A 13,540-nucleotide genomic window follows, 5' to 3' on the forward strand; every position below is an offset into this window, starting at 1 on the left:
CGTTCTTGAGGCCATCTGTGACATTCCCCTTCCGATGTGTGACAAAACATTAAAAATAACTATTGCTATACATGCAATTCAAAGAAACCACCCCCTCCAGGTAACTTCCCAAAACCGCCAGGTTTCAAGCAGTTGTGTGTGGCTACTATAGCCAACACAAGATCATCCAGCTAAACAATACATAAGTGTAACAAACCAATATGACAAATAAAGCGCCTCAACAGAATATACTGGACACTGAAAAGGATGCACAAGAGCAGCACGTTAGTCCACGGGTCTACAACCTTTGGCTGTCCAGATGTTTTGTAATAAAAACTCTCATCGACCTTAGCCATCATAGTCAATAGTCAGAGATCATGGTGTTTTATTCTGAAACATTTGGAGAGGTAGAGTTAGCAGACCCCTGTGTTTGTTGGTTTACTGGGGTTGGACCATCAAGTCAGTAGTTTGGTACACATGGAATTTAATTCCAGCATAGGACGATACTTTTGGGATTGAATGGTGGAAACAATGGGGTTTGATCTTGATCAGGAGATTGGTGGTAAATTGTCAGTGTTCATCCTGGCAACGGCACAGAATGGGACTGTTAGAACCACCTGAAAGAGACTGGCAGTAAGAAGCCCCAGATTGTTCTGACACTTCGTGACTGGTTGACCAGCCTCTTTTCCTCCAGCAATGTGGAGAGGGCCATCTTTAGAAGATATCAAGAGCACATGGCCTTAAAATAATGTTTTATCCATATTTGTCTAAGGCTTGTTTGACTCTTTTTCCAGTCTCGTATATACCTTTTTTTGTTACTAAACTTTGCCAAGAAATGCACCCATAGCTATGCTACAATCCACTGTTATAATTGATCTGAGTTTCTAAATTGGTCAACTTTGAATACTTGATGATCTCTTCAAGTAATGAATGTACAATGTTCCATTCTTCCACCCTAATATTAGATATCTATACATTTGTTATTTACCCCTGCCAATATGTTGAGATGCTTTCCCTACCCTAACCTTTTCAAATTAAAAATAATGTTTTGAATACAAAAATGAAATAAAAGTGCACAAATAACATCACTTAGATGTACAAGATGAAACAGAGCAAATGCCTTCTCCTCAACAGACAGTATGCAATAGAAAAGGTGATGAAAAACTGTACTCACCCAACAGACGACGCGGCCATTGAAACATGGGAGCTTGGCATTGTCATCCGAGATCTCTTCTTTCACAACCCTACGGCAGAAAGGTGGACGAGGGTTAGTGCAAGAGTAATAAGAAAATACACATCCCTCAATAAAGATTCCAAATGACTATCCCTGAAAGGGAGTATGGTACCGCACCCTACCTGTCTCCAAATCCACTCCTCTCTTGGCGATCCAACAGAATGTACTTAAGGTAACGAGTGGTTGGTACGATTGTTGTTAAGTGGGATAGCATAGCTGCTCTAAAGCAAGCGTGTGGACCAAGCAGGCGGAAAGGGGAGCCAACAAATTGAATGGGACACGCTCTTACAAGGTGTGAAACATGAGCACCTATGCCTCGAAGGTACCATGAGGACAGGACGGAGAGGAATACCTGGGATGCTCGAGTAGTTTTTAGTACTATGGTATGATTCCAATGTTTTATTCAGGGTAGACTAAGTCGAGTCTGCTCACAGATTTTATGATCCAGAAGTGTAGCATTTTTTGCATATCATCAAGGGGCAACAAGAGCATTGTGAGGAGATTTGCAGCCACTTCTCAAACGTTATGAAGTTACCAGTGAGATGTAGATTAACAGAAATCAATATTCTGGTGGGTTTAAAGAAACGAAAGGAAAAGAAACCTACCTCTAATGTGAGAACAACATTTTTTTCTCCCTCTCCCTCTTCGTCTCCCTCTCCCTCTCCCTCCTTCATCAACCTCCAAGATTCCAGGATGCAGTCTCCCAGACATGTGGCAATAGTACCACTGGAAGCACTAGTGATCGAGACAGGTATCCCATAGGTAACAGATGAGAAGCTCTAAAATATATTGACCTCTCCAAGCAAAACTTAAGTGCAGTAGCCACATCCATGTGTGCCCAATATCAGAAGGAGAACCCCCCCCCCTCCACCCCACGATAAAGGAGAAAGGATGAAACCACCTTAGAAATGAGGGGTGCGTGAGCCAAGTGCCGTTGTCCTCTGGATTGTAAGAAAAAGTTCAGAGATGCATAAGGTTTGAAACTTCGAGGTTATGTGATGGCAAATAGGGAACACCATTTTTCCAAGCGAACAAGCGGTTAGCGAATGGCATATGTTCAAAAGACTCATGGGACAGCAATGTGAGGATTATATTGAGAGGCCAGAGAGGATTCGGGGTGTGGGGGGAGACCTGTAGTAGAATGGAGCCTGAGAAGACCACCAAAATGCCTATTAACTCTTGGGTTCAAAAGCGAGAAGGAGGAACTAGCAGCACTATGATATGCTCCAAAGGCTGAAAGGTGCATACTTCAATGAAGGGAGTAAACAGTTTTCACCCAGTAAGTCATGAAATGAAGTACCTGAATCAGGAAAGCAGAGAGGGGGTTACACCCCTCGGCATGGCTCCAATGGCAATAGCAAGCTCATTTACTGGAGTATTGGGTGTGAATGGAGGCCTTCCTCACCACCTTCAAAATGTCGAAATATTTCTGTGGCAAGCCAAGACCCTCCAACACCAAGTCCCCTAAGGAAGGCAACCTAGGGGAGTGGAGTAGCACTTGGCCTCCTTTAATTGGGGAATGGAGGGACTAAGCTCAACTCAAACAGGGCCAAGAACAAAATCTTGGTGGGCCAGTGAGGAACAATAATGAGCTGATGGCAGATGGAGAAGCATTTCAGTTTGTGAAGTGCCTTCATGATGAGAAAGCATAGAGTATGTGATTATTCCGGGAAATGTTAAAGGCATCTCCTAGCATGCACATGCCCTGACCCTTCCATGAGGCATAAAAAGGGCACTTCCCGGGGGCTTGATGAATCAGTGAAGGAGCACTCCCATTGGTTGAAGATCATGTAAAGAACCTCAGTGGAAGTTCCTACTTATGAGGAGCCTGCAATTTCCTGCTGAGTCTGCTTGTATGCTCAGCTATCCAGCTAAGCAGGAAGCCGCCGGGGAAATATTCACAGATCAAGCACCAATACCAAATCTGAATTACCAGCTTGCAAAGGTGGGGGGAGAGAAGATAGTGTGCTGCCCTGCTTGCTAATGTAGAACAGAGCGGGTGCATTGTCATTATAAATAAGAAATCTGACCCCCTACACCCCCAAGGGGAGTCTGAAATGCCTTGGGGCAAAAAAGATTGCCTTGAGCTCTAGGAGGTCAACTAGGAAGCTCCGATCTGAAGACCTTAATCATGGGTCAGGAGATGGCCCATCATTGCTCCCCACCTCATGAGGGAGGGCTCTGTAGTAATAGTTAAAAGGATCAAAAGCGGACGTCCTCCCCACACTAAAACATTGGAATCCTCCTGCCATAAGAGGTCCTTGACCAGGGTGGAAATGGGAACGCTGAAGGAGTGAGGATGGTCCTCTGGAGAGCATTTCAAGCTGCATTTAGCCACTGTGCTAAATGCAGCTTGGTCTCCAGCATGAACAATCTGGAATGAGGGACCACCAGAAAAAAAAGAGGCCATCATGCCTAGCAGTCTCTGAAGGAGAGCTATACCATGGGAGCTGAAAAGGGATGCTTTGCAGTTTGTGAATTCCCTGCACCCTCTTTAGGAATGGAAAGGCACTGCCCATGCTGGTGTTGCATGTGCATCAGATGAAATTAAGGAGTTGAGATTCAGACAGAGAAGAATTACTGTAGTTTACCGACAGACCCATCATGAAGAACAAATCCACAGTGTTCAGTGTCAAAAGGAGTACTATCTCTGGGGTCACCACACTCACAAGCCAATTGTCCAAGTAGGGGAAAATGTGGATACCCTACTAACGAATAACCGGCGTGTCTGCCATCATTACCTTTGTAAAACTTCTCAGAGCAGAGTTCAGGCTGAAGGGGAGAACATTTTACTGATGCAAAACCACAGCTCCTTGACATGAGTGGGCCATATAGGGGTGTGCAGGTTTGTGGCCTGAACGGCTAGGGCACAAAGCTATTACCACTCCTTCAGGGCAGTATGGCTTTGTGCTGGGGTGACCATTTTGAACCCATCTAACAAGTAAGAAGAGGTTGAATTGGAAAAGGTCCAGAATGGTCCCCCAACCACCCTCGTCTTTCATCGAGGCTGCAAAGAATTGCAAGAAGAACCCTTCCTCATTGTTCAATGGAGGGGCTGAATCTGTCGCAAGCAGGCGAAGCTTCTTCTCGATCTCGCCCTTTAGTTTCAATGAAGATTGTTGGGTGTGGAATGAGGAGGGAGAGAGGTGGGAAGGGAGAGAAAGCCTGTAAGCCAGGCCAAACACAGGCAGGGACAATGTTTTTTTTCCAATCACAGACTGCCAGATAACCACACAACATGGAGTGAGGTGGAACCCCCCCTTCTGCCCACCTACCGTGGTCTGATACCAGTAAGCCTGAAGACCATCACACCTTAGTCCTTTACTGTTTCTTCTGAGGGCTGGAGGGCATTCCCCAGTCTCTACTCTGACCTGGTCTAGAAAATCCTTGTTTGAAAGATAAAGATGTTGCTTTTATTATCTGCTTTTTGATGACCGACAGGCTTGGCATTCAGGTATTGGCCTTTTCTTTTGACACCACATCAGGGATGGTAGGATGGAAAAGTGTTCCTTCATAGAAGGGAAGTGCCCCGACTTTATCCTGGGCCACTTGAAACAACTTGGTGCTTCGAGCATCTTAACTGTTATGGTGTCAAAGCCCAAATACATGCACATGGAGGCAGCCTCGACATATCTGGACGCTGCCTCAAGGTTACAATGGCCTTCCAATTTGTCATCAGCTACTACTGCTAGCAATTCTCTTTTTTCAGTGGTAGGTTAGGGCAGAATTCCACAATCTCCTTCAGCCTAAGGTTACATGCACCCCAAGATGGCAACATCATTATCCAGAAATCGTTGAGATGCACTATTAGAGCGTGTCCATTGCCTTGTCGTCCCATGGCACAGGTGTCTGCACCTCATGGCACTAGACACGTTTTGGACTATAATTACCATGATCCCTTACCATAGGCTGCAGCTGATGGGAGTCGAAGTCCAAACGTGGCAGACCCCTACCATAGTGTGTAAATGACGGCCTCCATGTGTGGATTCCCAACAGCCTTTACCCTAGGTTTCACACATTTCACTTGAGTTTACTGTGCGTTTTCATTTTACCAAAACATTGTGCGACTTATTTTTCCCAAATGTATTTTCCACTTTGTGCGTTTAATTCGGCCAAGTGCCTACATGTTCTCCTGTGTTTGTATTTTGTCCAGTATTTGGTTATTGCATGGACGCTTCACTGTACTTGGCTGCAACATTGCCTGCTCACTGAATTCTGTACTTTACATTATGATCCCTATAGTTGCTTGTTTTCTGGCACACCGGACATTGCCCATCGTTTACCCTGTGTCCCTGCACTATATGTATAGCAGAGAGAGTGAGAGAGACCCTGCCTTGCTATGTGGACCTGTGTTGAATTCCTGCCATCGTGTTTAGTCCACTGTGTCCCCTGCACTGTGTGGAATGTGAGGGGAGTATGGGGTTGAGGAACTCCAGCCATGCTCCCTCCAAGGCCCGGCCAATCCTCCCAGAGAACTAAATCTATTCCCAGGCCAGGCAACAGCTGTCAGCTGTTACAGCCAGTGTAATCTTCCTCCCCTCCCCAGTAACTGCATGCTAACAATCCCTGCCATTTCTGCCCACTTACCCTATAGCCTGTAATGTTCCCCCGCCCCCTTCCTGTCACCTAGCCTCCTCGGACTCTAGGAACAGTTGTGTTCATCATGGGGGTGGGTGAGATCTTTGGGGGGCTGACCCTGCTTGTGTTTGCCCAGCTGTGATGTCCTTCCCCTTCTTCCGGTCATCAAGCCTCCTCCCTGAAACCAGGAAACACCCAGAAACCAGTTCCATCGGTTGTGGGTAGGGCTCTGGAGTGGAGGAGCAACGGCGTGACAGCGTGTCGATAGAGGACCTAGTTTCTCTTCCTGGGTTGCCTGCCGTGGTGTGCTGAATGTCTGGGTGGGGACAGAGAAGCTGAGGAGGACCTTAGCCGGTACAATTTTCCCGGTTTGCCCTTCACCATCTCCTTTCCGTCCTCCTGTTCCTCTTTCGCCAACAACCTGCTCTATTTTCCCACTAGTCAGCCTCCCAGCTGTCTCTGTCTCGGGTTCCCTCTCACAGTCCCTTTCTCTCCGGTCTCTCCTACAGTTGCTCTTGGTCTCTCTAAGGGACCGCTCCCCATCTGCCCATTCTTTCTTTTCTCTCCCCTCTATCCAGTCTCTCTTTCTCGCCCTCTTCCACCTACTCAGCAGGCTCCCCACTCAGCTTTTCCCTCTCTAGCCCTTCCCTTGGTGTTTCTTGTTCCCTACCTTGCATCCAAGGGTACTTTGCAGGCCCTTGGGACCCAGGAAAGTGTATGTGCCTAGCCTGCATGCCTGTCATTGGTGTCCCGCCTTGTGCCTCCAGCCGGCTGGAGACAAACCCTTGTGTCCGGTTTGTCTAAGGAACTCTACCTACTGGTGGGAGGTCAGGCACACCTCTTTTGGAAGGTGCTAAACTTAGACTCCAGGCTCCAGTTTGTGGTGGTCAGTGTATGCAGGGTTTCCCATTGTTGTTGCTTCCCTCATCACATCTGGCTTCATAGGAATGGCAGTTTTATCCGGCTTGTTACCAAGAACCTCTGCTAACACTCCTTCTCTGCTGGAGGAGAGGGTGGGAGCTGCAAAACTAAACTCCAGGATTTTAAAGAGCTTTTCATGGAACAATTCGACTAAGGAGGAGCTGCTTCTTGGTCCAACCAGTACCCCACCTTCAGCTGGGGAATCTGGTGAATACACATTCATCTCCATGGGAGTCTGACCCATTGTTACAGGCATTGGGCGAGGGGGGTGGGTCGATGGCAGGGGCACCAGAAGATTTTGCAGAGTCAAGAGAGGCTGATGAGCCTGTGGGGGTAAGGGTTCCGTTTTTATCTGAGGTACTGTGGGGACTAGTGCCAAGGCTAAAGGGGACATCCCACCGACAACGCACACAGGTTTCTGCATATATGGGGGCAGCCCTGGGACTGATGGATTCCCTTCCCTTAATAGGATCAAAAGAATACTTTATGGTGGACAAAGTGATGAAGAGTCTGAACCTGGCCATACTGAGACAAGCTCCTAGTGGTAGGTGCCAAGACATGCCCTGCTGATAAAGCCAGAGTGTAAGGAGGGGCCAGTCTGTACATGGCGATACGTGGTTCAGGTGATCGGAATAACAGAGTTGTGCTGTGTTAAAAGCAGATCAGTGGCAGGGATACAAAAAGATATACACTGCACTTGTGATATGGGAAGCTCAGAGTAGCTCAGCTGCTTCGATCCTGATCAGTATCACAGGGTGCACCACCTTGTTCTCTTGGGAAAGTAACAATGACTTTTGCACAAAACAGTACAAAGATGAGCAGTGGCTAAACCACCTAGTCAGCCCCCACACTTCTACAAAAGAGTGATCCCAATCAAAAAGCTGAAACAGGCACAGTTAAGAGATATACCTCCTTCACCTTTTGTGGTAATGTGAGCAGAGGGCATGCTATACTCAAGAGGGGTAAGAATGTGATCCAGTAGCAACCCAAACAGCAAACAGTCCAAAAGAAAGGAATGTTTAATCAAGGTTCTATAAAGATCCCACCCATGCAGAAACAACACAGAATATGCAAAGCTACAAAGATGCAGCACTCTGGGTAGTGAAACATGCATGCAAGACAATCACATACCACAATGTTCATAAAAAGGATGTTTTCTTGTTCAAAAAAGGGATTACACGGGACCTAACCAGCCTCTAGGGCTCAATGGTGAACCAGGGGGGCAGTTAGCAGTGAATAATAATATCCTCTCGCTGTTCTTGGTGGTTCGACAGCATTGAACCAGGCTTCTTTACACTATGCGAACAGTTCAAATCAGGTTCGGATGCGGGCAGTCACTGTGATCCGGACGAGGAGTAGGTGTTGAGTTGGGTATGAAGTGTGGCGCATGGCAGTTTAAATTCTCTTGCAGCTGCACGCTTTTGGTCTGAGCCCAAGCAACGATGAACTCCGTTTGCACTGTGTGGTGTGAATTGGTTTGAGGATGCAGCAACAGCAGTCCAAAGAGTTTAAATTAAAATGTCAAAAGCAGCACCACAGGTTCCATTAGTTTGAATGTGTTTTAATACGGTCAAAATGGAGACCACCAGCTGCTTGGCATCTTCAGTTGCTGTGAATCCCCATCCGGGGGTTCAAGTACAAGATAGGTCATTGATCTCCTTCTCCCAAACATGAGGGAGGCCTGAGAATGCTTGCAGAAGTCCTTAATCTCCAGTGAGGTCCTGGGTACCAGTGTAGCTGGCATAGAGGCAGGTCTTGCTCCAACAGCAGGCCAGCCCCAATATACCCTGGAGATGGTTAGGGAGCAGAGCTTGTCTATGCCTTTGAACACCTGCCTTCACCTCACAACTGGAGGAATTTGGAAAGGACTGCTCTCCCATGAGGGTCCAACAAATTCTTCTTGAAGGGTTGAAAGCCAAAGACAATTCAAAGGAGGAGCAGGAGACCCCATTTTATAGGCAAACATCCACAGGTGATTGGACAAAAGGGGACCAATCCTTGCCTTTGACACAAGTGTTATTTGCCTTCTGACATCATATCCAAAGTGTTTTGTGCTAAAGGAAGTGGATGGGGCAGAAGGCAGAGATGGTGGAACTCTACTCCAACTATGCTGAGCTCCCTCTGTCTACACTAACATCACCCCCTTCTCAGACGCATGAAGAGCCCTTTGGTATGAAACACCTTGATGAGGCTGATCCTTTTGCACAGGATGTACCGTTTCATGCTTTTTTCCCCAGGACAATCCCTGCTGGTGGTCCGTCTCCCAGTAGAGAGGTGTTACATGACCTCACACAAGATCGAAGGAGAGGTGCAGGCATTAACTCTCGTGCCATGCAAGTGGCAGGGCCAGGATGCCACCAGAATACTAACACTCCATCCACAGACGATCTGAGCTCAGTGCTCATACATGAATGATATAAATCAGATGTGGCCTCTTATTATGTGAATTATTACACAATAGGTGTTAAACTCCGGTGTGGCTTTATGATTAAAGATTAAACATCCACCAGAATAGTAATTACTCAATTATGTGGTATGGGACAGAGTTGCAGACTTTAAAGGCAGGCTCTGTGCTGAAGTCACTTCGATGTCACAGCAGCTCTCAGAGGGGCACATGAGACCTCCTCTAAACCTGCTCTGTGTCACTGGAGAGCATCAGGAGACTGATGCAGCAGGGCAGAGGACACCCTGCATTTGGCATGGATCTTATGAATGAGAGATCGGACTAGCAGATTTCGCTTCGAGTTAGAATTACCAAGATCATTTTATTAGCTTGATCCACATTTTTTTAAAAGGCCAGGGCTTCTACACAACATTGCCAGATGGCAATTCGTCACAGCAACATGTGTAGTCCAAAACAAGCTGTGTTTTATGGAAACAGTAGAACAAAATGTGTGAACTGGCAGATAATTCAATTAATGTGCGCCTATGATTGGAGATGCAGTCAAGCGGCCTTGTTGTTGTCTGTGAGACTTGAGACATCATGCTTAATTCACATCACCAAATTGTGTAATCCGGGGCAACCCCCCCCCCCGCCCCCCTGCCTCACAACGCTCATCGGCCAAAATAGGCATAGTTAGAAATGGAAAAAAAACTCAGGGAGTTAAGTGCCGCCTCAGAAACAAAGCCAGCCTGCAGTTAGTGAGTTCAAATCCCTTCATGGCTGACTGAGTACTTCATTCTACCCAAGTCTAACAAAGGAGTACAAATGAGGTAACTCCCATTATTGCTGTGCGAGGGGCCACTAAATAAAAACGCAATGATATTATTAGTGTTCTAGGTAACTAGAAACGGCCATCAACCAAGGTTGGCACTTCAAACACGCAGGAATGAGAATCTGAAGTTCCGCTCGGCAGGCCAATCACGCAGCTGCACAGTTCCTGAGGGCGATGTGTCCAATTACATATACCCTGCGTTTACTGTTATGCCCCTAACTTCACTGCGCACAGTAGGGTTGGTGACATGATGCCGTCAAAACGGTTTAACATTACTTTTAGTGCCAGATCGGTTACAGTAATTGTTTCTGGATGATACCAAGTGCACATATGGCTTTGCGTGTTGTGTTTTTACTGGCTGTTTAAAACTTCCAGATGTTCTTACTTTTTTCCATGGTAGGCAGTATCACTCCCTTTTGAGGATTTGTGAAAAATGCACAACTGTTTTCATGGTTTTATTTTCTTAAACCTTTAAATATTTGTTTAGGCTCACCCCTCTCCACCATCCACATGGCATGTGTGCAGTACTCGTTCAGCAAATGAACATATGTTCATAGTGCTGGGGAAACCAGATCACATGCAGGCAAGGATACTGGGATTGCCAAAACGAAACTACTAGAACAGTAACCCCAAAATATAGCTGTGAGGAATTGCCAGCTGGAAGGGTGTAGATTCATTGACTTGATTTAGTAAATAAAGTGATGTGGGTAATTTTATCTCAGAAAAGCTGGTGGTCTAATCAGAACCCACCCCCCCTTACAGTAAGCTCGATGCCAAAAGCATAGTGACAGTCTTCAGATCTGCAGTTCATGATCTTCAGTGGCACAGATCAGGTTCAAAGGTCACAAATGCCCTGTATGAGAGCTGTTATAGAACTGTCACTGCTACAGAGGCTGCATTTAAATCTGCACAGCTGCTCCAAAACCATAATTATGTTAACCTACTGCTTGGCACTAGGGTAAGCTTGAAAGTTAAGCTATACTTGGATTTTGGTATGCTGGCTTGTAGTTCACAATTATCAAAAGGCACATCTGATTTGTAGCATACTCATGTCAACACTGAGCCGTGGAAGGGTTGTGTGTGCTCTAAACAAACTACCAACTATGTTCAACCAGCAGGACAATGGGGAGGAAGACTCTGCCCCTCTGATTTTTTTGTGAGGTCGGTTAACACCTCACTCCAACAGGGAAGCTCCCAGCACGAGCTCCCCAGGGTAAAAAAAAACTTTAAAGCACACGCCCTTACCAAACAAGGCCAGCTTCACACCAGGGTGGTGCATACCAAAGAGCCTTTAAAGTATAGGTTTAGAGAAGGGGTGGGTTTAGGCAGTCAGAGCTGAACAGAAGGGAGGAGGGATTCCTCCACCTTGGGTTTTCTGTTGGCTTCTCTTTCCGTCCTGTCGCTTACACTTTCTGCAAAGCAAAGCACTTTGGGCATGTTGCCAGAAGGCAAAAGTCACATGTTCACTTAGCAGTGATTGGATGCATTAAAGCAGGGTTGTTTTGGTCTTATCTTGAGTGGCATTTTGCCTTTCCTTGATTATTTATTGGACCTTCAAAGAAGTCAGGAATAATTCATCCGGGCCCTTTTACGAGCGCAGTCCTCTCCAAAGCCTTCTGCCAGTGGCAAAGACAGGTGCTTCAAGGCAGAGGCAAGCGCTACTGCCTACCCATCTAGGGGACTAAAACAGCGTTGCCTTTTGGCGCCAATTTTATTTAATCTTTTTCTATCGGACTTGCATGTGTCACTGAATCTTGTGCCGGCGTTCCTTCCTAAACTTAGTGGCCAGTCTTATGAGTGGATCCTTTACGCCGATGACTTGGTCTTAATTGACCAGACTCTGATATATCTGCAACAAAGGATATCTAGCCTACAAGATTATGTTGTAGAAAGAAGTCTACAAATAAACACTGAAAAAACAAACACGTTGACTTTGTGCTCCATGATGGGTAAACAGAGGGCCCCCCTTTAGATGGTGTTTAGGCAGGGATGAACTGTCCCAAGTAAAAGGTAACAACTTACTTGGGGACTAAACTCTAGTGTAAATGATGTGCCTCGACAACTCGAGTTAGGGCAAAAATAAAGAGTTTGACATCTCAGGGCAGGGTGATACATAATAAGTATGAAACATTTTCTGTTCGCCCTGTTCTAGGCTTTTTTTTAAAGCTAAAGTCATCCCGATTGTGACTGATGGAGCGGGGGCTTTTTTGTTCTCCTCACGGAAAATGTGGCCCTCGTTTCAGTTTACATTTTGGAGAGGAGTACTTTGCCTACCAAGGCGAGTTCCCACATGGGTTATCAAGTATGAATTGGCCCAGATTTCAATTTATGCACCAACAATGTGGAAAACACACTCCTTGTATAGGAAACGTGTCATATTGGAAACACCACTCCCTTACCAGATATTGCTTGACAATGACACGAAGGGCGACTCTTCACTTCTTAAACAGTGGAAAAGGAGATGTTTGGGTATTCTTGATTATTTGCGAACCACAAAACAAACACTGGAGACAAATCCAGGCCTGGTCAAAATAAAGCTATGGCAGTAGTATTGGATCTTGAAAGAGCAATCAAGAAATAAATATAAATTACATGCAAACCTAACATATGAAGTTACGGCGCACAACTGCCTGCCAAGATACCCAACCAAATTTCTGAGTTCGTTATATTGACATTCATTTTTAAGATTTCGCCTGAACATATTCCCCACAAAGCAAACCTTAGAGGTACATAATCAAGTGGTGGATAACCTTGATTGTAGATTTTGTTGTGTTGATTGGTCAGTCGAGACATTGAAACACATTGTTCTATAATGTACAGGATTGACTAGGTTGGGAACTAGTTACTTGGGAAGTTTTATTACGGAAAAGAAAATGTATACGATAGAAGAATGGTGGGTTACGTTTTTGATGGGAGAAAACTTTACATTCATTTTTGGATTGATAAAATTATGAGATTTCTAACTGAAAAGACATGAAATAGATTTGTTTTAAATGAAATGCTGATGGATTTTAAAGATTTGAATGTAATCTGGATGTATTTTATGTAATTGCAGGAATATTTATTGATGAAGATGTATATTAATTGAGGTTATCGAAAATTTAAAACATCTAGTCCTCTTCTGTAGTAATTTGGGAGAACAACGTGAGAAATGTTTAAGGAAGGAGATGGATAAGCATCAAACCTACTGTGACGAAGAATGGTGGTGTCAACTGCATAACTGCGAGAGCAAACCGCTGATGTAAGCAATAATGAAATTTCTTGAACAACTACAGTTGATGCTCGAGCTGGTGCCACCTAATGTGAAGAGTGATTGAGAACTGATGGTCATAGTACAAGTCTCCATAACGAATGTTCTCCTACATAATGCAGAGACTTTTTCCTTTTGTTTGTTATTTTTTGTTTTTTTCTCTTCTTTTCATGAGTTTATGATAAAATGTAACTTTAGTGTAGGAATTTTGCGAGTACTGTGTTAACCGTTGTATTTCAAAAGTTTGTATAAACTACATGAAATAAAAAATAAAAATAAAAATTGTGGTTATCATTTGGAGGATTGCATAGATAAAGGTTTGTAATAAACTGTGTGTCTTAAAAAAAAAAAAAGAAAATAGTG

General features: G+C 45.1%; 1 protein-coding gene across 3 annotated transcripts in view; it reads right to left on the bottom strand.

The window, feature by feature from the left end:
* The window catches only part of DVL3 (dishevelled segment polarity protein 3), a 1,011,569-nt gene that overhangs the window by 615,101 nt on the left and 382,928 nt on the right, over positions 1 to 13,540 (bottom strand). For all 3 annotated transcript variants that reach the window (XM_069618830.1, XM_069618831.1, XM_069618833.1), the window contains exon 2: positions 1,154 to 1,223. In XM_069618830.1, coding sequence (XP_069474931.1) covers positions 1,154 to 1,223 — 70 coding nt within the window. The remainder of the gene's footprint in view (positions 1 to 1,153; positions 1,224 to 13,540) is intronic.

Source organism: Ambystoma mexicanum, chromosome 10, assembly GCF_040938575.1.
Source record: "Ambystoma mexicanum isolate Mex_15411 chromosome 10, UKY_AmexF1_1, whole genome shotgun sequence".
Lineage (NCBI taxonomy): Eukaryota > Metazoa > Chordata > Amphibia > Caudata > Ambystomatidae > Ambystoma > Ambystoma mexicanum.